At 48.1% G+C, this 27,098-nt stretch overlaps 1 protein-coding gene across 5 annotated transcripts in view; it reads right to left on the bottom strand.

Moving 5' to 3' along the window:
* The window catches only part of NOS1 (nitric oxide synthase 1), a gene marked incomplete at its 3' end in the record, with an annotated part of 183,658 nt that overhangs the window by 53,909 nt on the left and 102,651 nt on the right, over positions 1 to 27,098 (bottom strand). For 4 of the 5 annotated variants that reach the window (XM_081841709.1, XM_081841710.1, XM_081841708.1 and 1 more), the window contains exon 2: positions 21,823 to 22,909. In XM_081841709.1, the coding sequence (XP_081697835.1) occupies positions 21,823 to 22,562 (740 nt within the window). In that variant the 5' untranslated portion in view covers positions 22,563 to 22,909. Of the gene's footprint in view, positions 1 to 375; positions 476 to 21,822; positions 22,910 to 27,098 lie in introns of those variants that run through there. The other variant, XM_081841712.1, reaches the window with a different exon arrangement.

Here is a 27,098-nt window from a genome sequence, read left to right as displayed (position 1 = left end):
GAACAAATACCTGGCCTGTATTCTTTTACTTTTTACAGGTGTATCCTGCAAAATGTGACTGATGCAACATTGGGGGGTTTCTACCAGGCTATCCACACATCATTCCAATTTATTAGTGTCCCAGTTTTCCAGGGACAGTCCCGGAATTACAGAAGCTACCCCGATTTCTGATTTGATCCGGGAATGTCCTGGTCTTCCTCCCCCCCCCCCCCTCATCTCAGAGAACAATCAAAAGTGGTGGAGAGATCAGAACACCTCCCCCCCTCCTTCTTGGAAACAGGAGCCTTTGCATTCTCTCTCTCTATCTCTCTCTCTCTCTCTGTGTGTGTGCATAAATGCAAAAATGAAGTCCTGTTTATACTGAAAATAAAATACCTGCACAGAATGAAGGAAATGTGTCTGTGATCTTCAGATGTAGAGTGCTACACACAATTAATGAAGAAGAAGAGGAAGAAGAAGAAGAGGAGGAAGAAGAGGAGGAGGAGGAGGAGGAGGAGGAGGAGGAGGAGGAGGAGGAGGAGAAGAAGAAGAAGAAGAAGAAGAAGAAGAAGAAGAAGAAGAAGAAGAAGACGACGACGACCTTTCCTGGATCAACCGCTGATGGCAAATGGGGAGACATAGCTACCCTTCTTGGATCTGCTTACAGCCACATTAAAATCTGCCCAGCTGTGCATATGCATCTCACACTTGCAAAACTACAGAAAGCTGCTGTCTTTGCAAGTCCATACAGGCACACCACTATAGATGTTGCTTTGCCCCTTCTTCCCCAGAATTTCCACTTGTGCCACATTGTTCCCTTTGCCAGCTCTGCCATGCCGTGTTCCCAGCATTTTTTCATTGACCTGCCCATGCAGATGCAGGCAGATACTTGGCCCTGTGAGATACAGGCCAGAGGGAGCAAGAGGGAGCATAAAAAGGGGTCTTCATCCCCTGCCTCCTTTTTCCTCTGCAAGCTAAAACTATCTCTTTCTTCCCAATCACAACTGGGCAGGTCACAGCAGCTGGCTGAGACATTATTATTATTATTAGCTTTGATATAGTAATCACCTTTCTTCCCCCTCCCCAATATTTTGTATTGAATTTTAACAACAACAAACAAGTTTTTTTGGGGGGGGGGAATGAACGAACACTTTTTTTAAAAAAAGGGTAAGTTGTCACAATCGCCAGTAAGGAATATAGGATATTTACTAAGGCAGAAATAAAACATACAGAGAGGGAAACCCATGGTCTATAATTACAAAGTTGTCCCATGGTCTGAATTAAAACAATTACAGTTTTGTATTTCAAAGAAGAAGATGAAAAATAGCCTTGAGTTGTATTAAGTCTAGACACTTGCATCGGCCTGTGGGACCTGATGCTCCTAAACCTATGTTTTTTGTTGCTGGCGTACGCCTTTCTCAAGAGACAATGGAGTGCGCCTCTGGGGATGAAGTCAAACGGCTAAGTTAGCAGCTTCAAAGTGACCTCTCCGGGGAGCAAGCCACGGCAGTGCGTATGGAGCTCCTGGGCTGTGCAGATGACAAGACCCTGGCTCTTGGTCTTGCAAAGAAGAGCAGAGCAAGATGTTTGGTACCAGCTTGGCTGCAGGAGCTGCTGAAAGGAGGCGTACAAGGCACCATCCAACTGCCTTAGGGATTCCACTCCAGTTTTTTGTAGGGTTCACACCTTAGCCTTTTCTTCTCCTGAAGATACCCCGCAGGGCAGCGGAGGTTTAGGATCAGAGTTTTCCTTCTCCTAGATGAGCTACTTTCCCAGGTTGACAAGCCCCATCTGCCCCTCACTTCCCTCTACAGTGGTGCCTCGCAAGACGAAATTAATTCGTTCCGCGAGTTGCTTTGTCTTGCGATTTTTTCGTCTTGCAGAGCGCGGATTCCCCAGGTATTAATGGCTTTAAGAAAAAGGAAGCAAACCCGCAAGACGTTTTCGTCTTGCGAAGCAAGCCCATAGGGAAGTTCATCTTGCGAAGCACCTCGAAAAACGGAAAACCCTTTCGTCTAGCGAGTTTTTCGTCTTGCGAGGCATTCGTCTTACGGGGCACCACTGTACACTGTGCAGCAGCTGCAATATATACAAGAGGCTCACTGATGGCAGTGACAACAACACCAAGCAACCATGCAGGGCTGCAAAGTACGCAAGTTGCAATGCATACGCAAAGCTCTCTGCTCTCTGCACGCATGTGTGCACACGCTGATGGGCAAATATGGGCTGCCCTTTCTGCCCTCAGCCACTCTCATACCGTCCAACTTTTCCAAACCCAAAATGGGAATGTGTGACTTCCAGGATGCACTCCCAGGCGAGTTATGTGACCCGTGCGGCACTTTTTCAACCCGAAAAGACACTTTCCCCAGGAAAATCTTGTACAGTGACCCCCAAAAAGCACATTTTTGGGTGCTGTGAAAAATCACAACCCCCCCAAAAGTTCTTTTTTTGGAGGCAAAAGCACGGCGTGCAGAGAGCAAGGCTGTGATACCCAAAACTGCTGCTGCGATCTGGCTTGGAAAAAATGGGCTGTCCCTTTTTTCAGGGGTACTTGGGAGCTGTGCAGCCCCCACTGGCAAGCCTTTGGGCTGCCCCATTTTGCCAGGGATGCAATAACACCAGGATGTAGATGAAGAAGAAGAGTTATCACTACCCGAAGGAGTCTCAAAGCGGCTAACATTCTCCCTTCCTCCTCCACAACAAACACTCTGTGAGGTGAGTGGGGCTGAGAGACTCCAAAGAAGTGTGAGTAGCCCAAGGTCACCCAGCAGCTGCATGTGGAGGAGCGGGGAAGCGAACCCGGTTCACCAGGTTACGAGTCTCTTAACCACTACACCACACTGGCTCTCTATTAGCCAATAGAGGCTGATCCACTAGAGCAATGGGGAGAACTGCCCCACCAACCTCAGCCAGTTCCCGCCTGGCTGCCTCCATACTCACAACCTCTCAGGGGATGGTCTGGCAGCCAGCTCCTTCCTCCTTAGACTCAGTGCTGCCTTGTAGAATTCAGCAGGGAGGATGGAGACACAACTAGAATCCGTTGGCTCCGCCAGCGGCGTAGCTAGCCGCTTGGGTGCCTGGTGTGGGGGTGTGTCCTGCAGCCAGGGGTGGGGCGAGCTGCCCATGAGGGTGGGACGAGCCTCTGATGCTTGGAGCCCCGCCTCCGCCTCCCCCTCAGCTGTAGGGCGGCTGAGGGAGTAGCAGTAAGCAGACACAAGTCCCACGCTACCATTTTAGGAAGCACTGAACCTGCAGGCACCGAAGCCACCATGTCACTCCTAAAAAGTTTTTTGAGCCCATTTTTTTTTTAAAAAAAACCCTCAATTTTGTCACCCCCCTCAGTGATAACACCCAGGGCAGACTGCACCCCCCGCACCCCCTTCCTCCGCCACTGGGCTCCACCCATCTGTGGCTCTGACTCCACCTACTCTTGGCCTTCCTGCCTTCCACCCTACCCGTTCCAACAGGTGCTGGCCACAGCTGGCAAGTCTTCCTGGTTTCCGTGACCGAAGCCAACCTTCGGTTTTAGACGTGCAGAATGTCAGGTCGCGCAAGGCGGTCCACCAAGGTCTTTGCTTCCCACCTAGCTTTCCCCAAGGCTCCGAAATGTTAAAACCGAGAAACAAATCTGGGAGGGTTTGGGGGCACCAGGTGACGGATCAGGAAAAGGACTTGGCCCAATGGCAAGCAACTCTGACGAATCCCTGTGTGCTGGCTGGAAGTAAAAACAATGGATATTTCGAAATGAAAACAAACACTGATTCTATTAAAAAAAAAAAATACCAGGAAATGGAAGTTCTTAAAATAATCATTATTCAGGGATGGGGTGGAGCAGACAATCCCTTCAGAGAGTAGCAGATTTGGACAGCTCTGCTAAGAAGGCACCGAAGAGTGTTTGCTGTCCTGGAGAGTTGGCTGCAAGGTCCTTCCATTGCAGAGAAAGAGTCTTCGTTGCACATTGCAACCTCTGCTTGGTGACAGAGCATCAGCCTTACATGCAGATGGTCCCTGGTTCAATTGCTGGTGACTCCCTGCCTGAAACCCTCAAGAGCTGCTGCCAGTCAGTGCAGACAGTACTGGCCCAGCTGGAGGAATGGTTGGATAGTTCAAGGCAGCTGCCTAGGTTGCTCCGAATATGAGATTCTGTCCGTTGCCAACACAAAGGCTGGGGATGGAGAATTCAGCACGAAGGATAAAGATAAAGAGCCAGAAAAAAATGGAGGAGGAATTTTGAAATTGCCCATCAACCAGCCTGAGCAGGCGGCCAGCCCCACCCCTCCGGTAGCAGTCGTCCCTTCTATGATGAAAAGACCCAGTCGGTAGAGGATGAGACTTAATATCAGGGCCACGGGTTCAAGCCCCACCTTGGGCAAAATATTCCTTCATTGCAGGGGGATTGGGCTAGATTACCCTCGTGAGAAAGTGTGAGGAGGAGAAGGAGGACCTTGCAAACAGGATAGAATCAAATAATTGTAGAATTGGAAAGGACTCTGGTCTTAGTCTAAATTTCAAAGGATAGAAAGAAGTCAGCACAGAGGTTGAAAGAGCAAGAATAGTCTGGGAATCTGCAGGCCCCTTAAGCCCCATGCAAACCCCTTTCTGCAAGCTGAGTTGCACCCAAACTTCCAGCAGTTACCGTATTTTCCGCTCTATAAGATGCACCAGACCACAAGACGCACCTAGTTTTTGGAGGAGGAAAACAAGAAAAAAAATATTCTGAATCTCAGAAGCCAGAACAGCAAGAGGGATCGCTGTGCAGTGAAAGCAGCAATCCCTCTTGCTGTTCTGGATTCTGGGATAGCTGCGCAGCCTGCATTCGCTCCATAAGATGCACACACATTTCCCCTTACTTTTTAGGAGGGAAAAAGTGAGTCTTATAGAGCAAAAAATACGGTATCGTCTGTGCTAAACAGGAAATCTAGGGAAGCTGGCTTAACGTGGTAACCTTCAAAATGGACGGTTTTTTTTAAAAAAAATCTTTCCACTGCCATACTTGCAACTGTTCGTTTCTTCTCCCAGGATCAAAACAACTTCCGTCTTCAAAGAATTTACTTCTGACCCACGTCAAATGACTTTCACAGCAGGGGGCTGTTGCTAGTTCATTATATCTGTATATTCGGGGGGTGGGGGTGGCGGGGACAACAAAAGCAAAAAAAACCCAAACCCACATATAGGAAATTGCCAACAGCCTTATTGGCACAAAGCCCTGGTGTGTTTCGACCGGGTCCTTTCATTGTCTATTTTTAAGGCTATATGCCATTGGCCTGAACAGGCTGTTTGAATGCATAAAGATTTCTCACAGCCAAGCTGTTGTACGTTTGTACAATAGCCACTTTTGCAAGAAAAAGAAAAGGGGGGAAAAGGTTTATTTGTTTGGATTTTAATCCAAGGAGGCTTAGAGACCAAACAGAAAGTTGCCCCACTATTCTTTCTCAGTTTCAGTTGCACGACCAGAATAATAATATGGAGCAATCTTAAGAGGGTTGAGGTAAGGTAAGACTGTTTAGTCCTCCCTTTCACAACTGCCTTGCAAGGTAGGCCAGTCACAACTCAAGACTATCTGGATGGGAGATTCCTTGGAATCTCAGTTATAGGATGGAAATGTGTATTTGGGTGCAATTAGACTGAAGACGAGGGACGCGGGTGGCGCTGTGGGTAAAACCTCAGCGTCTAGGACTTGCCGATCGCATGGTCGGCGGTTCGAATCCCCGCGGCGGGGTGAGCTCCCGTCGTTCGGTCCCAGCTCCTGCCCACCTAGCAGTTCAAAAGCACAATTAAGTGCAAGTAGATAAATAGGTACCACTTTATAGAGGGAAGGTAAACAGCGTTTCCGTGTGCTGTGCTGGTGCAGGCTCGCCAGAGCAGCTTCGTCACGCTGGCCACGTGACCCGGAAGTGTCTGTGGACAGCGCTGGCTCCTGGCCTCTAGAGTGAGATGAGCGCACAACCCTAGACTCTGTCAAGACTGGCCCGTACGGGCAGGGGTACCTTTACCTTTAGACTGAAGACCTGACACATTGTTTGCTGCTCTGTCCTTTATATTGGGAGCCCAGACGGGGGGAAAATTGTCACCCATTCTTCAACTGCATCCGGATCAATTGCCTCAGGAAGGGACAATTGAACTTCAAGCTGATAAATAGCTGTACTTCATGCAATTGCTACCTAAATTTGCAGTGGCAGCCAATAAACTTGGTTCTAATCATAAAAGAAATTGTAATGGATTATAAATACATTACCCCGGGCGATGATATACATGGTTGCTAACGGTTGCTTTGTGATTTCAATTCAAGTTTATTTTTATTTTTATTAATTCATGTAGAGTGGTACCTCGGGTTACAGACGCTTCAGGTTACAGACGCTTCAGGTTACAGACGCTTCAGGTTACAGACGCCGCTATCCCAGAAATAGTACCTTGGGACTATTGCTTCAGGATGAGAACAGAAATTGCGTGGCAGCGCAGCAGCAGCGGGAGGCCCCATTAGCTAAAGTGGTACCTCAGGTTAAGAACAGTTTCAGGTTAAGAACGGACCTCCAGAATGAATTAAGTTCTTAACCCGAGGTACCACTGTATTGCGTTGGAAATTCTATATATTGTCAAAGGCTGTGGCTAAGTGCAATAAAGGAGACCGTGCAACATTCAGAGAAGTGCATCAACAGAAGTCTAGTGCCCAGATGAAGGGAAGTAACAGTACTGCTCTGTTCTGCCCTCCTGAAACCCCACCTGGAGTTCTGTGTCCAGTTCTGGGCACCTTACTTTAAAAAGGGTATCGACAAGCTGAAAGGTGTTCAGAGGAACGCGGCCAAGATGACCAAAGATCTGGAAACCAAACCTGCCGAGGAACGGTTAAGGGAGTTGGATATGTTTTGCTTGGAGAAGACTGAGAGGTGATAGGATAGCCATCTTCAAATATTTGAAGGAAGGGCTGTTACATGGAAGGCAGAGAGCATGCTGCTGCTCCAGACGGGAGGACTCAAACCAGTGGATTCAAATGACAAGAAAGGGCTAAACATTAGGAAGGACTTTCTGAGGCTAAAAGGCGTTCAACAGGGAAACAGCTGCGGGACTCTCCTTTGTTGGAGGGTTTAAAACAATAGGGTGATGTCCATTTCAGGGTTAAATTTATCTGTGATTTCTGCATTGCAAGGGGTTGGCCTAGATGAACCTTGGGAGTCCCTTCCAATGCTACAATTCCATCAGTTACAAAGCATGCCTGCGCTTTGGTTCTCCTGTTGTTTTGCAAAGTGTGGATGATGAAGAAGAAGCATTTGGATTTGATATCCCGCTTTATCACTACCTGAAGGAGTCTCAAAGCGGCTAACATTCTCCTTTCCCTTCCTCCCCCACAACAAACACTCTGTGAGGTGAGGGGGGCTGAGAGACTTGTGTGACTGGCCCAAGGTCACCCAGCAGCTGCATGTGGAGGAGCGGGGAATCAAACGCGCTTCCCCAGATTACGAGACTACCGCTCTTAACCACTACACCACACTGGCTTGCTTTCAAAAACCCAGATTGAATAGAGTTGCTCCCGGTCCCAACCTCTCGTTTCAGCTACTGTTGACTCCCTATGCTCCTGTGTTCTCTTGCTGTTACCACCACAGGGTGAAAAGGCCTGGGCCCAGTATACCTGAAGGAGCGTTTCCACTCCCACCATTCAGGCCAGACACTGGGGTCCAGCTCTGAGGACCTTCTGGCAGTTCCCTCACTGAGAGAAGTGAGGTTACAGGGAACCAGGAGGGCCTTCTCGGTAGTGGCACCCGCCCTGTGGAACACCTTCCCATCAGATGTCAAGGAAATAAACAACTGTCTGACTTTTAGAAGACATCTGAAGGCAGCCCTCTATTGGGGAATTTTTAATCTCTAATGTTGTACAATTTTTTAATGAGCTGTAAGCCTCCAAAAGTGGCTGGGGAAACCCAGCCAGGTGGATGGGGTATAAAAGAATTCTTATTCTTCTTCTTCTTCAGTCAACTTAACTTTGGCAAATGTACTTTAATGATGGGTGGGGTTCTGCTTGCTCCCTCCCTCCCTCCCTTTATCTGATCAAAGCCATTCCATAGAAACATAAACACCAAGCTGGGAAAGGAGACACATTTCCTTCCTTACCAAGGTAGAAGACAATCCACTCAGCTAGAAGTATAATCTCTGACTGGACTGAAACCCTTGTTCTGAAACACACCTGTGGTGTGCTTCCTGCCACACACTGCCCCACTTGGGGCCTAGAAAATATCTGCAAGGAACACAAAAGCATTCTGACAGTGCTCCATAAACAGGAATATTGCTGCAATGGGAACTTTAGAGCAGGTTTGCATAACATTTCCAAGTGAGCAACTGCAATTGTCCTCAGCCCTGTAAACCAGGCGTGGGAAATCATATGTGGCAGCTAGACTGGTGACTGGGAGTAGCCACTGAGACCATATATAACACTGGTCTTGAAAGACCTACACTGGCTCCCAGTACGTTTCCAAGCATAATTCAAAGTGTTGGTGCTGACCTTTAAAGCCCTAAATGGCCTCGGCCCTGTATACCTGAAGGAACGTCTCCACTCCCATTGTTCAGCCCGGACACTGAGGTCAAGCTCCGAGGGCCTTCTGGTGGTTCCCTCACTGCAATAATTGAAGTTACAGGGAAGCAGGCAGAGGGCCTTCTGGGTGGTAGCACCCACCCTGTAGAATGCCCTCCCATCAGATGTCAAGGAAAGAAACAACTACTGTATCTGACTTTTAGAAGACATCTGAAGGCAGCCCTGCTTAGGGAAGTTTTTAATGTCTGATGTTTTATCACTGCTTTATTATTATTATTATTATTATTATTATTATTATTATTATTATTATGTTGGGAGCCGCCCAGAGTGGCTGGGGAAGCCCAGCCAAATGGGTGGGGTATGTATGTATGTATGTATGTATGTATGTATGTATGTATAAATAAATAAATTGTTGTTGTTGTTGTTAGGAGTGCTAGAGAGAGAGACTTGGCCTTGCAGCAGAATCTCAAGTCTCCATTCTGGGCTGTTCTGAAGTGAGACAATCCCGGAAAATATGTCTATATACCTCAGACTCTAAGACCGTCCCATGAAGGGTTGTTGGTGGCCCCACCTGCAGCGACTACCTGGGTGGCCCCTGACCTGTGACAGGGCCTTTTCCATGGTGGCTCCCCAGTTGTGGAATGCCCTCCCGGGTGAGGTGCAGCATTACAACATTCGGGCACATCTATGTATATAGGAAGAGTGCCCCATTTTCTGCAGATCGTTTTTTTATGTACCCCGATTTGAGATGCAAATAATTAAGTGATATGTAAATGGTCTTATATAAATAAAAATAATTGCCCATCCCACACCTTTCGAGGCTTTCCCTCTATCGCTCTCCTAATTGCAAAAAAGAAAAAAATGCTGCAACGTGGATTTGCTGCATTCGAGCCATCCAGGTGTTGCTGAAATCCAGCTCCCATCAGCCTCTGCTGGCAGGACCCCGAGTCAGGGGGATGATGGGAGTTGTATGCTAACAGCACTTGGCATGACAAAGATCCCCCACCCTGACACTAGGGCAACAAAGTGCTTTCATCCAGTTCCATTGTGAAACCCTAAAATTCTGGTATGTGGTTGGGGTCCTCCCACAAAATACTGACACCCTACAAGCAACACCAGGGAGATGACAACCTGGGAACGCACCCTGTAAGACAGGATTTCTAATTCATTTCTTATTTATTGCATTCATATCCCACCTTTCCCCCCCAAGGAGCTCAAGGTGGCATAGATGGCTCTCCCCCTCCTCATTAATCCCCACAATAACCCTGCAAAGTAGGTTAGGCTGAGAGGCAGTGTCTGGCCCAAGGTCACATTCAAGTGAGGTTCATGGACAAGCGGGGATTTGATCCCAGGTCCTAGGGCAACGGGTGGGACGCAGGTGGTGCTGTGGGTTAAACTACAGAGCCTAGGACTTGCCAATCAGAAGGTCGGCGGTTCGAATCCCCGTGATGGGGTGAGCTCCCGTTGCTCAGTCCCTGCTCCTGCCAACCTAGCAGTTCAAAAGCACGTCAAAGTGCAAGTAGATAAATAGGTACCACTCTGGCGGGAAGGTAAATGGTGTTTCCATGTACTGCTCTGGTTCGCCAGAAGTGGCTTAGTCATGCTGGCCACATGATCCGGAAGCTGTACGCCTGCTCCCTCAGCGAGATGAACGCCGCAACCCCAGAGTCAGCCACGACTGGACCTAATGGTCAGGGGTCCCTTTACCTTTACCTTTTACCTAGGGCAACACTCTAACCACTACACCACACTGGCTCATTGGCAGGATCACAAAGATCCCATGGCTGGGAGATCAGGGAGCACCGAAGCTTACTAACAAAATGGAATTAGCAAGGTTTCTGGATGCCAGGATGCAATCGTGGTAATTCTCTGCCTCCTCTTGAAAGGGGGAGGAGAGAAAGGAAGGAGGAGGGAGGGAGAGAGACTTTGATAATGAAAGAGAAACTGGGGGGGGGGAGAGAGATAGAAAGGAGCAACAGGAAACTTTGATCTGCAGCAAATTCTTATTCATGATTAGGCTTGTTGATCTAATTGCAAATAGAAACCCAGGAGGTGAAACACAAAAGGATAATCAAATATGTGATGTGGCGTAGGCCAGGGGTGGGGAACCTTTTTCGGCTCTGTGGGACAGATCCTTATCTGGATCTGCCTCACGAGCTGGGTTTGAAAGGTGAGTGGGTTTGCCACCTGTCAAAAAACCCTTCTGCTGGGATCTTAAAAGGGAAGAGGGAGGAGGCTCGCAAATGCCCCTTTGTGACTGCTTCACATTTTACAACGTTCTTTATGATACCAGGGACTTGAAAGTGAAGGAAGAGGGAGGCTCACAAATGCATTTGCAAACCTCTCCCCCTTTAAGTCCCTGAGACCAGGAAGGGAAGAGGGAGAAGACTTGCAAAAGCATGGCCAGGAATTATGTTGTGGGGGCAGGCAGAACCTCCGTTAGTTTTCTTTTATTGATTTACTTGATTTCAGAGGGGCAGCTGCTCCCCCTTGGCTACGTCCATGTTTGTGGGGCACTCTCTCCTCCCCTTTTAAGTCCACGATCTTACACCCTTCTTCTGACTCTCTACTCATAGACAGCTAGGTAAACGTAAAGGGACCCCTGACCATTACGTCCAGTCGTGGCTGACTCTGGGGTTGCGGCGCTCCTCTCACTTTATTGGCCGAGGGAGCCAGCGTACAGCTTCTGGGTCATATGTCCAGCATGACTAAGCCACTTCTGGCGAACCAGAGCAGCGCACAGAAACGCCATTTACCTTCCCACCGGAGCAGTACCTATTTATCTACTTGCACTTTGACGTGCTTTCAAACTGCTAGGTTGGCAGGAGCAGAGACCGAGCAACAGGAGCTCACCCCGTCGCGGGGATTCGAACCGCCAACCTTCTGATTAGCAAGTCCTAGGCTCTGTAGTTTAACCCACAGCGCCACCCGCGTCCAATTGCAAAGGTACTGCATGGTAAATCCCTGTCCTCCTGCTCATCAGCAGATGTCACCAGTGGTTTGGGGAAATTGGCCTGGTGGGCCAAATTTGGCTCACACGCTGGATTCTTCCCATGGGTGGGCATAGCTGTGCCCTCTTTTTTGTAAACAGGACAGCAGCAGCTTAGTAAAAGTGGGGGGGGGAGACCTGTTCAAGTCACACCCACCTCATTTCATTCCCGTTTGTGCCTTGGACTCTCTGTCCAGTCAAATATTTCATGCTCTGCTCCCTGCAGACTTGCAGTCCACCCTGCAGCGTACTGTAGGGAAATGGGCGGGGAGGGGAGGGTTAAGTATCTCCTCCCCACTTACTTCTGTGCTCCTAATCAGAACCTCCAGTGCTACTTTTCAGTTAAAACACATCCTCCCTCCCTCCCTCTCTCTCTCTCTCTCTCTCTCTCTCTCTCTCTCACACACACACACACACACAGAGAGAGAGAGAGAGAGAGAGAGAGAGAGAAGTAGAGAGAGAGAGAGAAGGAGAGAGAGAGAGAGAGAGAGAGAGAGAGAGAAGGAGAGAGAGAGAGAGAGAGAGAGAGAGAGAGAGAGAGAGAGAGAGTCAGTCTAGTTTAGCCCCAGCATCAGACCCAGTCTGCCCTGAGGCAGGCTCCTCTGTCTGGTCAGCATTCCCACAAATCCTGCTTGCCCAGCTGTGTCTGAAAGTCCCAAGGAGGAAGAGAACTTCAGTTCCTGGTTAGATCTCTCCACAGGCAATTGACGGCTTTCCCTGTCCGGTCACTAAGACTTCTATTTCAAAATTGGCAGGCCTGGCAAAGGTAAGAGCTTGAGTTCCCCCCACAAAGTCCTCTGAGGACATGCACATCTCAATTCAACTGAGCAAGAAAAGAGGCTGATCTAATCTGAACATGCTGAAAAGGGGATCTGGGGTCTTGGAGAGGTGGGGCTTGGCCCACATCCTAGGGGATCAAACGGAAAGCAGAAAGCCCCCCCCCCCTCCTGCCAGCCTGCAATTAACAGAGGCAAGTCTGAAATGTACCCAGAAGAAAGGGACAAACACTTCCTACCCAAGAACATGAGACCATCATGTGCAAAGATAAAGAGCTCAAGTGCCCAGTGGGAGGCAAAGGTAGGACTGAAGGGAATCTAAAGGCTTTGCCTTGCTATCCACCAGCTAACCCACAAGGATGTACTTGAGGGCAGATTTAGAATTAGAAAAAGAAAGGAAGGGGAGAAAGAAAGAAACAATAAATAAAAAGATTTAGCAGCAAGGACAACGTAGAGCTCAGGAAGTGCCTGAGGGTGGTACCCAAAGTCCTCCGTGAGAAGCTTAGTCCCTTCCACTAATCCTACTCCAGAGCAATGATTTTCACAACACAATGTTTTCCACTTACAACTTGTTCAGTGTAAGAAAAGCCTGCCAGATCAGGCCAGTGGCTCGTCTAGTCCAGCATCCTGTTCTCACAGAGGGCCAAATGGGAAATCCCACAAGCAGGATTTGAGCACAAGAACACTATCCCTGTGTGCAATTTACAGCAGCTTGTATTCTGAAGCCATTGTGAATAGTAGCCATTGTGGATAGTAGCCATTGCTAGCCCTCTCTTCCTCCACAAATTTGTCCATTCCTCTTTTAAAGCCATAGAAGCTGGGGGCCACCACTGGGTTCAAAATTAGCCAAGGGCTAGGCGCCTTTTGCACCTGGCTATCGACCACTTGCAGCCAAGCGAAGGTGCTTGGGCGCCAGGATGGCTTCTGACGTCTCCACCATCTGGAATTGCATGCCTTGGGATCATTGGATCTTGACTGCTGACACACACTGATATCTCATCCTGTAGAATTCTATGAGTTACCGTATTTTTTGCTCTATAAGACTCACTTTTTCCCTCCTAAAAAGTAAGGGGAAATGTGTGTGCATCTTATGGAGCGAATGCAGGCTGCAGAGCTATCCCAGAAGCCAGAACAGCAAGAAGGATTTTATTTATTTATTCAGAATGTTTTTTTTTCTTGTTTTCCTCCTCCAAAAACTAGGTGCGTCTTATGGTCTGGTGCGTCTCATAGAGCGAAAAATACAGTATATTTTATCTGTACAACCAGAATGAATTTCAGGAACCAAAATGCTTTTTCTGCGCAGCCTGAGCAGGAGCAGTAAACAACATTATAGTTAATTGTTGCAGGTTGCCTTCAGTATATTGCCTCCTAATATTGCCTCCTAATATAATGCATCTCATTTTCACTGATCTATACGTTTACATTTTACCCTAGCACATTTATTTACTTATTGCATTTATTCCCCACCTTTTCTTCTAGGGCACTCAAGGTGGCACACAGTTCTCCCTCCCTCCTCCTTTAATCCCCCACAACAACCCTGCGAGGTAGATTAGGTCGAGAGTTGGCGACTGGCTCCCAGTGAGAGCTTCATGGCCAAATGGGGATTTGAACCCTGGTCTCTTCTGGGTCCTAGTCCGGTACTCTGACCACTGTGCAAACACCTGTCTGCAGAAGTGCATTGCAAAATTCAGAGAAGTGCCCATTCCAAAGGATTTTAAATGAGGCAGGCTGGCTTTTAAACGTGAACCAAACTGTCTTTCTCCCCTGTCCTCCGCTGGAAGATGGCCTGCCTGCAAAGTCTGTTGCCAGCAGATCAGATGCCATAAACGACAGCTACCTGTTTCATTTCGGATATCTCATCTCTCCAGGCACTAGATTTTCTCCATCTCCAGCCTTCCAGCTTTCTGTGCCCTGCTCTGCCCTGCTATTTATTCCTCTCCCTCTTTCTCTGTGCATATTTGTGTATTGCCCCTAAGGGACCTGAGTCCTCCCCACAGCTGATGCTGCTGACTTTTGTTTCCAAGCGAGTGAGTCATCCTGGACTCCTCGCAGCCCCCGTGGCTGAGGTTCGCCCCTCCTTGGGTGAGTGACAGGGCGACTTGGAGCTGAAGCCATCTGCGTTCCGGGTGGAGATATCAACTAATTCCGCTGGTGCAGCCCATGCGCCAATCACAGAGCAGATGATTTGACTGTGTCTCTGCACATAACAACCCCAACTAGCATTTCAGGAAGAAAGCTAAGCAAGCAATGACATATCCACCAGCGCCGGGGGACAAATCTCATGGTCACCTATTTCAGGAAGCTGCCTAGCAGTGTCCTGTCCACACTGACTGGTGACGGCAATCTGGGCTCCTTGGAAGACCAACTCAAACTTTGAACTTGATGCCTGCAGTGCAAGCGTTCTATTGCTGAGTCAACCCCATGAGCTTTGGTTACACCGAGTGCTGGCTGGCGCCCATTGGGGCTGGCAGGGCAGAAAGCAGGAAACTCAACAGTAAAGGTAAAGGGACCCCTGACCATTAGGTCCAGTCGTGGCCGACTCAAGTGGGCCGAGGGAGCCAGCGTACAGCTTCCGGGTCATGTGGCCAGCATTACTAAGCCGCTTCTGGTGAACCAGAGCAGCGCACAGAAACGCCAGTTTACCTTCCCGCCGGAGTGGTACCTATTTATCTACTTGCACTTTGACGTGCTTTCGAACTGCTAGGTTGGCAGGAGCAGGGACCGAGCAATGGGAGCTCACCCCGTCGTGGGGATTCGAACTGCCGACCTTCTGATCGACAAGTCCTAGGCTCTGTGGTTTAACCCACAGCGCCACCTGCGTCAACAGTAGGTGGTGCCAGCTTCAATGATAGGCAGAAAGGCTAACAGTAGGTGGCGCCAGAGACAATGAGAGGCAGAAGCAACAAATTCTAGTTTTGTCCCCATCCTCCCTCCAGCTGTGTTCTACAAAAGCACAACGGAGACTAAGGAAGAGGAAGCTGGCAGGCAGTCCCATCCCTTGGACTAGTTGTAAGGAAGTTGGCAGGCAGGGTGGGATTTGGCTGAGGGCAGGTTGAGGTCAGTGGGGCAATGCTCCAATTTGCCCAAATGGCTTAGCCTCCACTGGCCACCCCATAGCCTCTGGGGAAATCATACTGCTCTTAAAGGAAGTTTGCAGCTTGATTGCTTTTCCTACCCAGGGAGATGCCAGAGGTTGAACCCAGGATCTCCTCTGTGCAATGTGTGGGCTTTGATACCAAGCAATGTCCCTTCCTATATGTAAATAAATGCTTCCGAATGGTTGTAAGGAGTTCGCCACAGAAGTCTATCTAGATGGCATCGTTGGGAGCTGGATATACGACGTGACAGCCATCTTTAGGCAAGGGGGAAAAATAGAACAAGGTTACTGGGCACTGAATGAGCCATGCTCTATTTTTACCCAGGAGCTGGGAGGAGGTAGAATGCCTCCCCAATGCCTCTCATAGAATCACAGAATCGTAGAGCTGGAAGGGACCCCAAGGGTCATCTAGTCCAACCCCCTTGCAATGCAGGAATCTCAGCTAAAACATCCATGGCAGATGGCCACCCAACCTCTCATGGGTGGGGAAGAAGTCTTTCCTTAGCATCTCACATGCTGTCTGGGGAGCATCAGAGTTTGCACCCTGGGTGATAGCTAGATGCTAACAGAAGGATTTTTTTTTTGCATCAGGATCCCACCCCACTGCCTATCCACAGAGAGAGTAGGGGGTAGGCAACCAAAATGATGAAGATGGAGTCTTTGCTCACAAGGCTCCATCCTTGGGGGATGTGGTCATAATTCTGTCCCACAGGAGAGAGCCAGTGTGGCAGAGTGGTTAGACCACTGGTTCCCAACCTTTCATTGGCCATGCCCCAACTAAGCATCTCTAAAATCCTGATACACACTCCCTCCCCATGACATATAATTCTTATTATTTAAAAAGTGAACTCCTATTCACGTAGAGGAAGCCTAAAAGGCCATTAACGTGGTCTCAACGAGCTTCCAAAATGCCCCCCTTAAAAATCAAATTGCCCCCCTGTGGGGCGTGTGCCCCACATTGGGAACCATGGGGTCAGACTAGGAACTGGGAGACCAAGGTTCAAATCTCCACAGGGAATGAGTGACCTTGGAGGCCAGTCATTGTCTCTCAGCCGAGCCTACTTCACAGGGTTGTTGTGAGGATGAAATGGGGAAGGGAGAACCTTGAGCTCCTTGGTAGAAAAAGGCTGGTCCATCTAACTCAGCACTGTCTACACTGGCTGGCAGCAACTTTCCAGGGTTACATATAGGGGTCCCTCCCAGCCCAGCCTGGAAACGCCAGCTGAGATCAAACTTGAATAATGCTGCATGCAAGGCAGATGGTTTAACCGCTGAACCCCTATTCACAGTCCGTCCCCCCCTTTCTTTTTCAGGGCCTTGTAAAAGTTTCTGTTTCGACAAGAAGTGGTGCAAACTGTTGGGTGCAACGCCGCAAACCCTGCAGAAAGCGAAACAACAATTTGCATATTTGCAGAATTTATACGTATCATAGATAGCGGCATCCCTCCATCTCCAAATCTGGGTTTACTGTGGTGCAGAACTGTAAAGCACATAGAATCATAGAACTGTACAGCTGGAAGGGACCGGGAGGGTCATCTAGCAGTCCAAACCCCTAGAATGCAGGAATGTAGGATTCAAACCCAGGAGCCTGAGATTAGGAGTCTCAAGATCTACCGACTGGGCTACCCCAATTATACCCAGCCCTATCCATAAAGGTAAAGGGACCCCTGACAGTTAAGTCCAGTCGCGAACAACTATGGGGTTACGGTGCTCATTTCACTTTACTGGCCGAGGGAGCCGGCATTTGTCTGCAGACAGCTTCTGGGTCATATGGCCAGCATGGCTAAGCCACTTCTGGTGAACCAGAGCAGCGCACAGAAAAGCCATTTACTTTTCCGCCAGAGCGGTACCTATTTATCTACTTGCACTAGCGTGCTTTCGAACTGTTAGGTTTGCAGGAGCTGGGACCGAACAACGGGAGCTCACCCCGTCGAGGGGATTTGAACCGCTGACCTTCTGATCGGCAAGCCCTAGGCTCTGTGGTTTATACCACAGTGCCACCCGCATCCCAATAGCCCTGCCCATACTTAGCTGAATATTTGGCTTCTGATGGCCTGTGGGGTAGGACCACCCCTCTAAGTCGCTCTCTCCTTCCCAATCCTGCCTGAAGGTGGGATGCAGAATGAGAGCACGGCCCACAGTCATTACCAGGACTTTGCATCCAGTCTCAGTAGCTTTGCTTATCCAGAATGAAGTGTGGAGGGGATTACGATCCTAGCAGCTTTGATCACTTCCTTCTTGCCATTCATTTATGAGGAAAAGACGACAATGAAAGGTGGGGGCGGGGGGGGGGGAGAGGGGAAGGAAGATGACAAGAAGCCAAACCTGTCAGCTTTTTTTAGTGGTGTGTTTTTTTCCTGAGACAGGCACCTGAGACAATCTTAACAAGTTGGGGGAAATATATATTTAAAAAAAACTATGAATGAATGAATTTAGTGAACGCTCAGGTATGTCAAAGTGATGACTTCGTTTTAATTCCATGAAACTAGGGCTGCAAGCATTAATTAATTGGCACCATTTGCTGATGGTTGCTTTAATGACAGTTTTTTTTTGTGTGTGTGTGTGTGTGTGTGTGTGTGTGTTTTAAGAGAGAGCCAGCAAACAGGGAAGTCACTATCCTCGAACTACAGACCCCTTTCGTGCTTCAGCAAAGGAAATATAGAGTGCTGCAAAGAAAAGGAAGATGCAAAGCAGAAGGTGTAGCTATTCAGGAGCATGATCCTGCAACTATTATGCAGAAGCCAGAGGGGCATCTTGAAAGTTTCATAGAATTGTAGAGTTGGAAGGGACCACGAGGGTCATCTAGTCCAGGAATCTTTTGCCCAATGTGGGGCTCAAACCCACAACCCTCAGATTAAGAGTCTCGTGCTCTACAGTCTGAGCTATCCCAGGTCAGTTTACCACCCTGTGGGATTCAAGCTTGCAGGTTTCCCCGTTTGGGGATCTGGTTGGGCACTGTGCGAAAAGGATGCTGGATTCAATGGGTCTTTGGCCTGATCCTGCAGGGCTCCTTACCTACCTTATATATTTAAATAAAAAATCCATGACATCACAACATCATACAATACATAATGGGGGTAGCCAGGGGAGCAGGGGGGCAGCTGACCCCCCTAAATCAAGTCAATTAAAAAAATTAACTAAAAATAGAAATAATTGGAATATTTGAAATCGAAATGCTCACTGAGGTCACTTGGATGATGTTGTGAAAGGTTTTCAGCAAATCCAAGAAACTTGTTTTAGTTTTGATTTTTTTAAAAAATAAGCTGAAAAAACATGTGCTCATTGTAATTTTGCAAAATATGCTTGTTAACTGCATGAAAGGTACTCCCTGGTGTTCTTTTTTATTATTTAACTTCTTAGTTTTCAAATATCTGAAGATTTTGACAGATTTTTCTGAGCACTTGGGGGTCAAAAGAAAGCAATTTAAAACAACCGTAGTTGAGAAATGCCATTCCAAATCTGCTAGACAGAGCCAGACAGAGGATGGTGACAGGTAGTTGTCCTGTCCCTCCTCCCCCCCCCCAACAGAAATCCTGACTATGCCCATGATAAATATGCAAAAGAGCTTTAACATAACCATAATACAGTGCCCAACCAATTGCTGCATGTTAGCAGGGAAATCTCACAAACATACTAAATGCATCAATTTAGCAATGGCTGCTTAGCTGGGCAGGCGTCTCAGAAAGAAATCTAACCAAAAGCATTTATGGAAAAGCACACAGCGCAAGAAGGGGTCTCACATACTACAAACTTGTCCCTCCTGCTTTCGCCACTCACTTTCAGCTGCCTCAAGAGACCAGACTTGGGACCACTGTCCCTGCAATGAGAACTATGTGGAGTCCTTCTAGCGATGGGCTCGCTACCTCTAGCCAGGCAGCAGTTACCAAGTCCAGGTCTTTGTACATTTGAGTTTTCTGCAAATATTGAGAGAAGCAGAGTCAGGACAGGCAATCTTTTTCACCATGTTGGTGGTGGCACCCTTCCTGTGGAACGCCCTCCTGTCAGATGTCAAGGAGACAAAGAACCACACAACCTTGAGAAGACATCTGAAGGCAGCCCTGTATCGGGAAGTTTGCAATGTTTGACGTTTTATTATGTTTTCATTATGTGCTGGAAGCTACCCAGAGTAGCTGGGGCTACCCAGCCAGATGGGCGGGGCATTATCATTATCATCATTATCTTTTTTTTTTAATGTAAATTTTAGATTTTTATTTTTTTACCAACAACCAAGACACAAACAGTGATGGGAACGTACAGTCATATGTGGTGGGATTGTCCGTTAGTTAATGAATTTTGGAAACAGGTTGGTATAGAAATATCGGGAATTGTAGGTAGGAAGGTGGGAATATCTAAATTAATGGTTCTTATTAGTCTGAGTAGCACTGAGTTAAAAACAAAAGAGGAATGTAAATGGGTAAAATTGATTGTAACTGCAGCCATACAGGTTATAGCAAGTAATTGGAAAAATGCAGAAGAGCTAGGGGTGAACCAATGGAGGGAAAAACTGAATAATATTATAATTTTAGAATATCTAGTTGTGAAGGTACACAGAATGAAAGGGTTTAAGGTCAGTGAGAAAAAGGAGGATTGGTTTGAGAAGATATTGAATTATTTGGGTAGGTTTGAACAATTTGGGGCAATTAAAATGTTAAAAGTTAAATAAACCTTGTGGATGGAGGCGCGTTAACGTATATAAAATTGTGCATATGGTTGATTTGAATATGTTATTATTAATTATGTATACTCAATGTTTCAGCTGCCTGGGGGGCGGGTTCACTGTTTGCGCATCATTATCATTATCATTACTACTGTTACAATTATTAGTGTAGTCTCCTGAAACACTCAGACCCACCATTCCTGAACCATGCAGCAAGTCGGACTTGGGAATCCGGTCACCCTCCCTCACGACTGGATGCCGGAAATGGAAAAACAAGGCACCCTCACCACTGTATTTATTCAAGATTCATGGAGAGATATTGAGGGTTCAGCCACCCGAATAATGGTGTTGCTCCAACTGGGCTGCCCTCCCTAGCAACGCCAATTCCCTTTACGGTGGCCGTCAGGGGTTAATCGTCTATGAGTCTTTTGCTCTTGCACTTTCAATGCCGGGTTCTGGGAGAAGGGGGATCAGGAATGCTTTCTGGTGATCACGTGTCAGCTGGCTGATCTGTCTCTGTCTCCCCCTTCTCTTCTCCCATCACCTCCCACCTCTTCTGTTCACCTGTGACCTTCCTCAAACCACCGCTGCAAATCAAGACCGCCTTCCACTTCTCAGGAAGGTTCAGGAGGAGCGGGGCAGCGCTCCCCACCATTCCTCCTCAGTCCAGTCCCTGACACAGGAGAACCACCAGGTGTTGAATGTTGTACCAGTCTGGTTGTATTCTCTCCAGTATACTCTGCCTTGCATTCATGAGACATAACCTGAGTAACGTACCAATGAGGCAGAATGATGTGCGGACAGTCCAGTATAAATCCAGCGCACTACTATTGGGTCAATGGCATGTTGTACATTACACCAGCAAAAAGCCCCCCCCCCCGGTCTGGAGGGGTCCCCTGAAGCACCTCTGCTTTATTTATTGGCCATATTAGCACCCCACATTTCAGATTTAAAAACTTTGAAGCCGTTTGGTAAAAATACATCTATATCGGCAGTAACAATTTTTCTTTAAAATGCACTGTTTTATAACCGTCATTTATCTGTTTGCCCTGGGCTCCAAACTGGATGTAGGGCGGGATATAAGAATCTCGAATAAGAAGGGAAATGGTTAATTCCGATAAAACTAAGCTTAAATCCATAAAACAGCTTTTCTAATACGTATACCAGTATATATATTAAAAAATCAACTCAGGGAGACCAGCATTCAAATCCCAACTCTGCCATGAAGCAAATTTGGCAACTTACTGTCACTTAGCCTAAAAGTGGCCTACCTCACAGAGTTGTTGTGAATATAAAATGGAGAGAGGGGAAAATAAACTTGACCTCCTTGGAAGAAAGGCCAGATATAGATGATATAGATATAGATGATATGGATATGGATATGAATATATATATATATAGATATAGACATAGATATATAGACAAATTAATAAATAATTCTAAATAAGAATTTAAAAAAATGAATAAAACAGTTGATAGCCCTTATCATTTCTGCTTTCAATGCTTCTTTCTGAGGAACCAAGTCCTACAGACACATTTATTTATTATATTTATATACCACCATTTCTTCCAAGGAGCTCAAGGTGCGGTGTACATGGTTCTCCACCTCCCAATTTCATCACCACAACAACCCTGTGAGGTAGGTTGTTAGGCTGAGAGATCTCCAAGGTCACCCAGTGAGCTTCATGGCTGAGTGGGGATTCGAACCCTGGTCTTCCAGGCCCTAGCCCACCACTCTAACCATTACACCACAATGGCTCTCTGCATATCACATCACCAGACGTGCACAGCTAAGGGACCTACCCATCCACCTGGACCTCTGCGTCTCTTGTGACCATCCTGGGCTGCGCATCTCCGTTGAGCTCCTTGCTGTTGCTCTTCAGGAGGTCCAAGACCGGCTCGATCTCTTTCAACAGTTCGCTGTTCTCCACACTGCCGTTGAGGCAACGGTCAGAAACGTCCCCGCTCCCTTTCAGAGAGTCCCTGGGGACGGACCCAGCGATCACCCCATTGACATGCACCAGGGACTCATCCCCCTGCCCGTTCTCCCGGGTACACCGAGAGCTGACAGAGCCCCCCATTGTATGGTCACCTCCTTGCCGCTGATCTTTGGTGTGGATCCCGAGGCTGGCCGGGAGGTCAACCACGGACGGGGAGGTGGTGCACAGGGGCCTGGTGACTCGAACGGTCTTGGGCGTCCCGTCCCCGGTGAAGGTCGTCTCCAGGTGAGTAGTGAAGCCCTCTGGGCCTCTCAAGATGAGGACGACGTGGGTTTCGGAGGCGATGCTCCTCAGGACCTCCAGAGCGGTGTCATAGTTCATGTCCACCAGGGGGCGCCCATTCACGGCGAGGATGATGTCCCCGGTCTGGATAAGGCCACTTTGCTCAGCCGCCCCTCCTCGGATCAGGTCAGAGATGATCACCGGTGGCTTGCTGACACGCTCCTTCACCAGGAACCCGAGACCCCCAACCTTGCGCTTGAAGAGTTTCACGGAAATGACATTGGGTTGAATCTGCTGTACACTGAACACATTCTCTTCCATTGTAGTCCTCGGGTCTTCTCTGAATGGGGATCTGGCGGTGCACGCAGGCCCTGTCCTGGCTGGCTTGCAGCCTCTGGAGGGAGAAGGGAAAGAAAGGCGGTTCCTCTATTCACCTGAAGGTTCCCGATTCTCCAGACCTCGAATGACCAGAATGCCTCTGCAAGACATCAGTTGCTGGATGTCAGTTCTGATGTAGCACCAGGTCCCCCAGCCTTGGAATACAAAGAAGCGAGCAGACCTCTGTGGAACATGTGAACAGAGCCAGGCATTGCCCGGCTGAAAATATGGGGCTTGCTGAACACACTGCTGGGGACTTGGGTTGGAGGTCTGCTTTACATCTTCCTTACCTACAAAGCAGGAAAGGGAGGAGGGAAAGGAAAGAACAATAAGGGAAGATTGGCTGGTGTCCCATACCAAGATGGGCTGTGCCCACGCTCTCAGGATGTTGAATGTACAAAACACATTTAATTACACTGCAGTCTGTATTAACAGGTCAGATGGCATCAAATCAACCAAATATTAACAGAACAACCTGAAATTGATGACACTTTCCATGTTGAGGTTCTCCTTGAGCAGTGGTGGCCAAACTTGGCCCTCCAGCTGTTTTGGGACTAGAATTCCCATCATCCCTGACCACTGGTCCTGCTAGCTAGGGATGATGGGAGTTGTAGTCCAAAAACAGCCGGAGGGCCAAGTTTGGCCACCACTGTCCTTGAGGATAAGGTTGATGCTCTTAAACTGGCTGTAGCAAAATTCCTCTTGGAGGCTGTAAAAATCAGAAATCGGTATGTACAGGCTAAAGCCAGGCTAGCAAGGTCAATCTTACACCATAATAACTGTTGGTATATATTATGTGTACATGAGGTTTGACTGTACTGTGTATTTTGGGGTCTATGGACTGCAATAAAGCTGTGTGTGTGTGTGTGTGTGTGTGTGTGTGTGTGTGTGTGTGTGTTTAAAAAAATAAAGGTATCACGCTGGATAGAACAAAGCACTGGCTCTGTTAAATATCTGCAAGCTTCAGATGTGGTTATCTCCTGCTTAGACTACTGCAAGGCTCTCTGCGTGGGGCTTCCTTTGAAGGTCACTCAAAAACTACAACCAATGCAGAATGTAGCAGCTCAGCTGGGGACTTGGCCGCCAGGACCATAGAACACCGGTCCTAAAGGATCTACATTGGCTCCCAGTATGTTTCCAAGCACAATTCAAAGTGTTGGTGCTGACCTTTAAAGCCCTAAAGGCCTCGGCCCAGTATACCTGAAGGAGCATCTCCACCCCCTCGTTCAGCCCGGACACTGAGGTCCAGCTCCGAGGCCCTTCTGGTGGTTCCCTCACTGCGAAAAGTGAAGCTATGGGGAAACAGGCTGAAATTTAAGACCCCAAGGTTCTCCCCTGCTGAGGCTGATAGAAGATGTAGTTCTCCATTTCAGGGTGGGGTGGGGGCTCTGCGCTGTGTGTGGTAAGCTTAGCAGCAGGTGGATTTACAATTCTCCCCCACCCCCGCCTTTTGACGCTTCCTGGGAGTCAATCCTCTTCTCTGATCCTTCTCTTCTAAAGATCCCGCCAAAGTGAATGACAACAGAAACAATGAAGTGTAACATCTTTGCAGCTGTCACCGATTTCATTGATTCCGCCAGCTCATTATAAATAATAAAAAAGGGATTTTATTTTGAGGGGGGGTGGAGGGAGAAGCCTCGAAAGTGGGCGGATGGGCAAAGCCATTGAAGTTGTCAAATGGTGCAGATTTGCAGAATTGGATTTGTCATGACATTTAGGAGAGAGAAGAGGCTCAAAAGCTCTTTTCACAGCTCTGGGTGAAAGAGAGAAAAGATGGGGGAAACACAAATCTGCATCTCTGTGCGGAAGGAGTTCAGTTCCCGCATCCATCCCTGCACTCTCAGGTGACAGAAGTGGAAGAGAACTCTCAGCCTCAGTCTTTACGTCAGTAAAATGGGTTCATGTTCATGTTTTGAACTGAGGGGTGGGGAATGAATGGCCTTGGTGTAAACAGGCCCTGCTGTTAGGCAGAGTGAGGCAGCTGACTCAGGCATTAGATGCTGGGGGAGAAGAAGCAGTCAGTGATAGCCCCTGCCTAGCTGTTTCCCTGTGTACAGCATGTGTACTATCCATCAGCCATCCTCTTGGAGCAGGCTTGGCAATATGGGTTAAAAAGCTAAGAGAAAGCCTGGTAATAAAGTTGCTTTCCTTTAAATGGAAACAGGGTTGGAGACACAGTGGAAATGAAGACTAAACCCGAACCACTTGGAATCACAAAGAATCTTTCTGTCAGGCTCTGTCTGCACTGCACATTTAAATATCTTCCAACTCTTTCTGATGCAAAAAGCAGGATGTACATCTTCCAGAATGCTCTCCGGGCGAGTCACGTGACCTACACTGTGCTCATGCCCCCCCAAAGCACTTTTGGGAGGGCAAGATCGCAGCTCCCAAAAAGTGCTATCTCCAGGGTGAGAGCACAACATGAGAGCGGCACCCAAAATGGCCGCTGAGATCTCACAAGAGAAAAACAGGATGTCCCGCTTTTCCGGGGCACTTGACAGGTATACATTTAAAGCAGTATCATATCACTCTAAACAGTCATGGCGTCTTCTTTTTCCCCTCTGTCTCTCTTTTTCCCAAAAAAGAAAAGAAAAGAAAAAAAGATGGCAGATCTCTTTTCTGGAAAAGAGAGGAAGAAGAGGAAGAAGCCATATCTGTTTAAAGTGGCATGTTACTGCTTTAAACGCTTCCCTCCAGAAAAATCATGGCAGCTGAGATGCTGAGGATTGTTAGGAGAGCCTTGTTCCCTTCACAGACCTACAAAGTGGTTTAACAATCAATCCCTCTTTCCAGGGAGCTCTGGAAATACCCCAAAGCTAGTGGTGGTGGTGGACAAGTTCTCCGTCCCTGTCTAGGATGTTGCAATCTACCAAAGCAAACTGTAGTTCGAGCTACATTGAACTGCAGAGAAAGCGATGAAGGCAGAGATTTTGGACTGCAAATTGGGGCTGGGGGCTGCCTCCTTCTCTAAAGATCTGGTGCAGGATGTTGGATTTAGCAGTCTGCGGGAGTGCTTAAGCCAGTGTTTCCCCAACTTTTTAGGTGTCTGTCCCCCTGGTTCCATAAACTCACCCCCAGTGCCCGCTACCCTGTAAACAACATTATTCATAATAGCGGTTTGCAGGACCTGCTACAGTGATGGCCAAACTTGGCCCTCCAGCTGTTTTGGAACAACAATTCCCATCATCCCTGACCACTGGTCCTGTTAGCTAGGGATGATGGGAGTTGTAGTCCAAAAACATCTGGAGAAACAGGTGCGATTAATTGTACATTCCTTCGAAATCCAATCGAAACTATTTAATCTACTCAACAATGATTTGATCCAGTGATCAACATCTCCAGCAAGCAACTGGGTGGAGTTGTGCCTCCATCTACGCTCAGATGGTATATCTGTCAATCAACTAAAAAATGACAAAATGCCGCAAAGGGAGACTATACCTGGGTAAGAATACCCTCCCAACATTTCTCAGATGAAAAATAGGACATTCTATTCTATGTCAGGAAGTTTCTCCTGCATTTGACCAAGGCATCCCGGGATCAAAACAGACCTGGGACGGCTTCTGCAATTCCGGGACTGTCCCTGGAAAATCGGGACACTTGGAGGGCATGGGTAAGCAAGGGAGGCGCCTCTGAGACGTCTCCCCATTCAGGGAAATGGGGAGCAACTTAGAAGAGCTGCGTCTCTCTAAAAGAGTGCAGGAACTCCGAGGACTCTCAGTTGACCAGCTGAGGTGGGAAACCCTGCTATCAGCACTAGGTAGACAGCAAGGATATTTAGCACTTAACATAGCAGTTCCCAGACTAACTAACTAATCAGACAAGAGGGAGGGAGCCCAAGTGAAGGTGACTGGGAAAGGATAGAGGGGGGCAGCAGGGGGACCAGACTGACTCAAGGTAAGCCAGCTCCCAAAGTTCTCCTTGTTTTCTTGCTTAGGCCTACTTTTCTCCTCTGGGCTAAATTTCCCTTGCAAACTCCTGCATCTCCCCCACCATTACCTATCACAAGGGAGGTATACCAATTTGTCACCAGATCCCCCCCTCCAGAAACAGCTCCCCTGCCTCCGAGTCCCTTGGTCTTCCCTTCCTGCCTTCCAGCCTTGACAGGGGCTGCTGTTAATGGGCTGGCAGGTATCAGCCACCAGCAGCTCCATCTTAAAAAGAAAGCCCGCAAGGGGGCGGGAGACCAGGAGGGGAGGCAGCCGCAAATCAAGAAGCCTGCTTGTCAACACCGCGGTCATTAGGTTGTTTTGCCAGACACGCAACCCCATTAGAAACCATCACATGTCAGCTTGCCAATAAATTCCCCCTCGCTCCCTCCTTCTGCGGAGATGTCAGGAGGGAGATCAGAGCCTCGCAAGCTTTTCCAGCCAAGCAAAATAAAAAAAATAAAAATAAAATCTCCCAGGGCAGAGCCCCAAGGAAGAGCTCTCGCTGCCATCCAGGGCACAGAATGATCCAGCTTCCCAGCTTTGTACATTT

This window comes from Podarcis erhardii, assembly GCF_964252035.2.
Source record: "Podarcis erhardii genome assembly, chromosome: 15".
Taxonomy (NCBI): domain Eukaryota; kingdom Metazoa; phylum Chordata; class Lepidosauria; order Squamata; family Lacertidae; genus Podarcis; species Podarcis erhardii.
The sequence above is the reverse complement of the archived record's forward strand: the minus strand, read 5'-3'. Positions and strand labels throughout refer to the sequence as shown.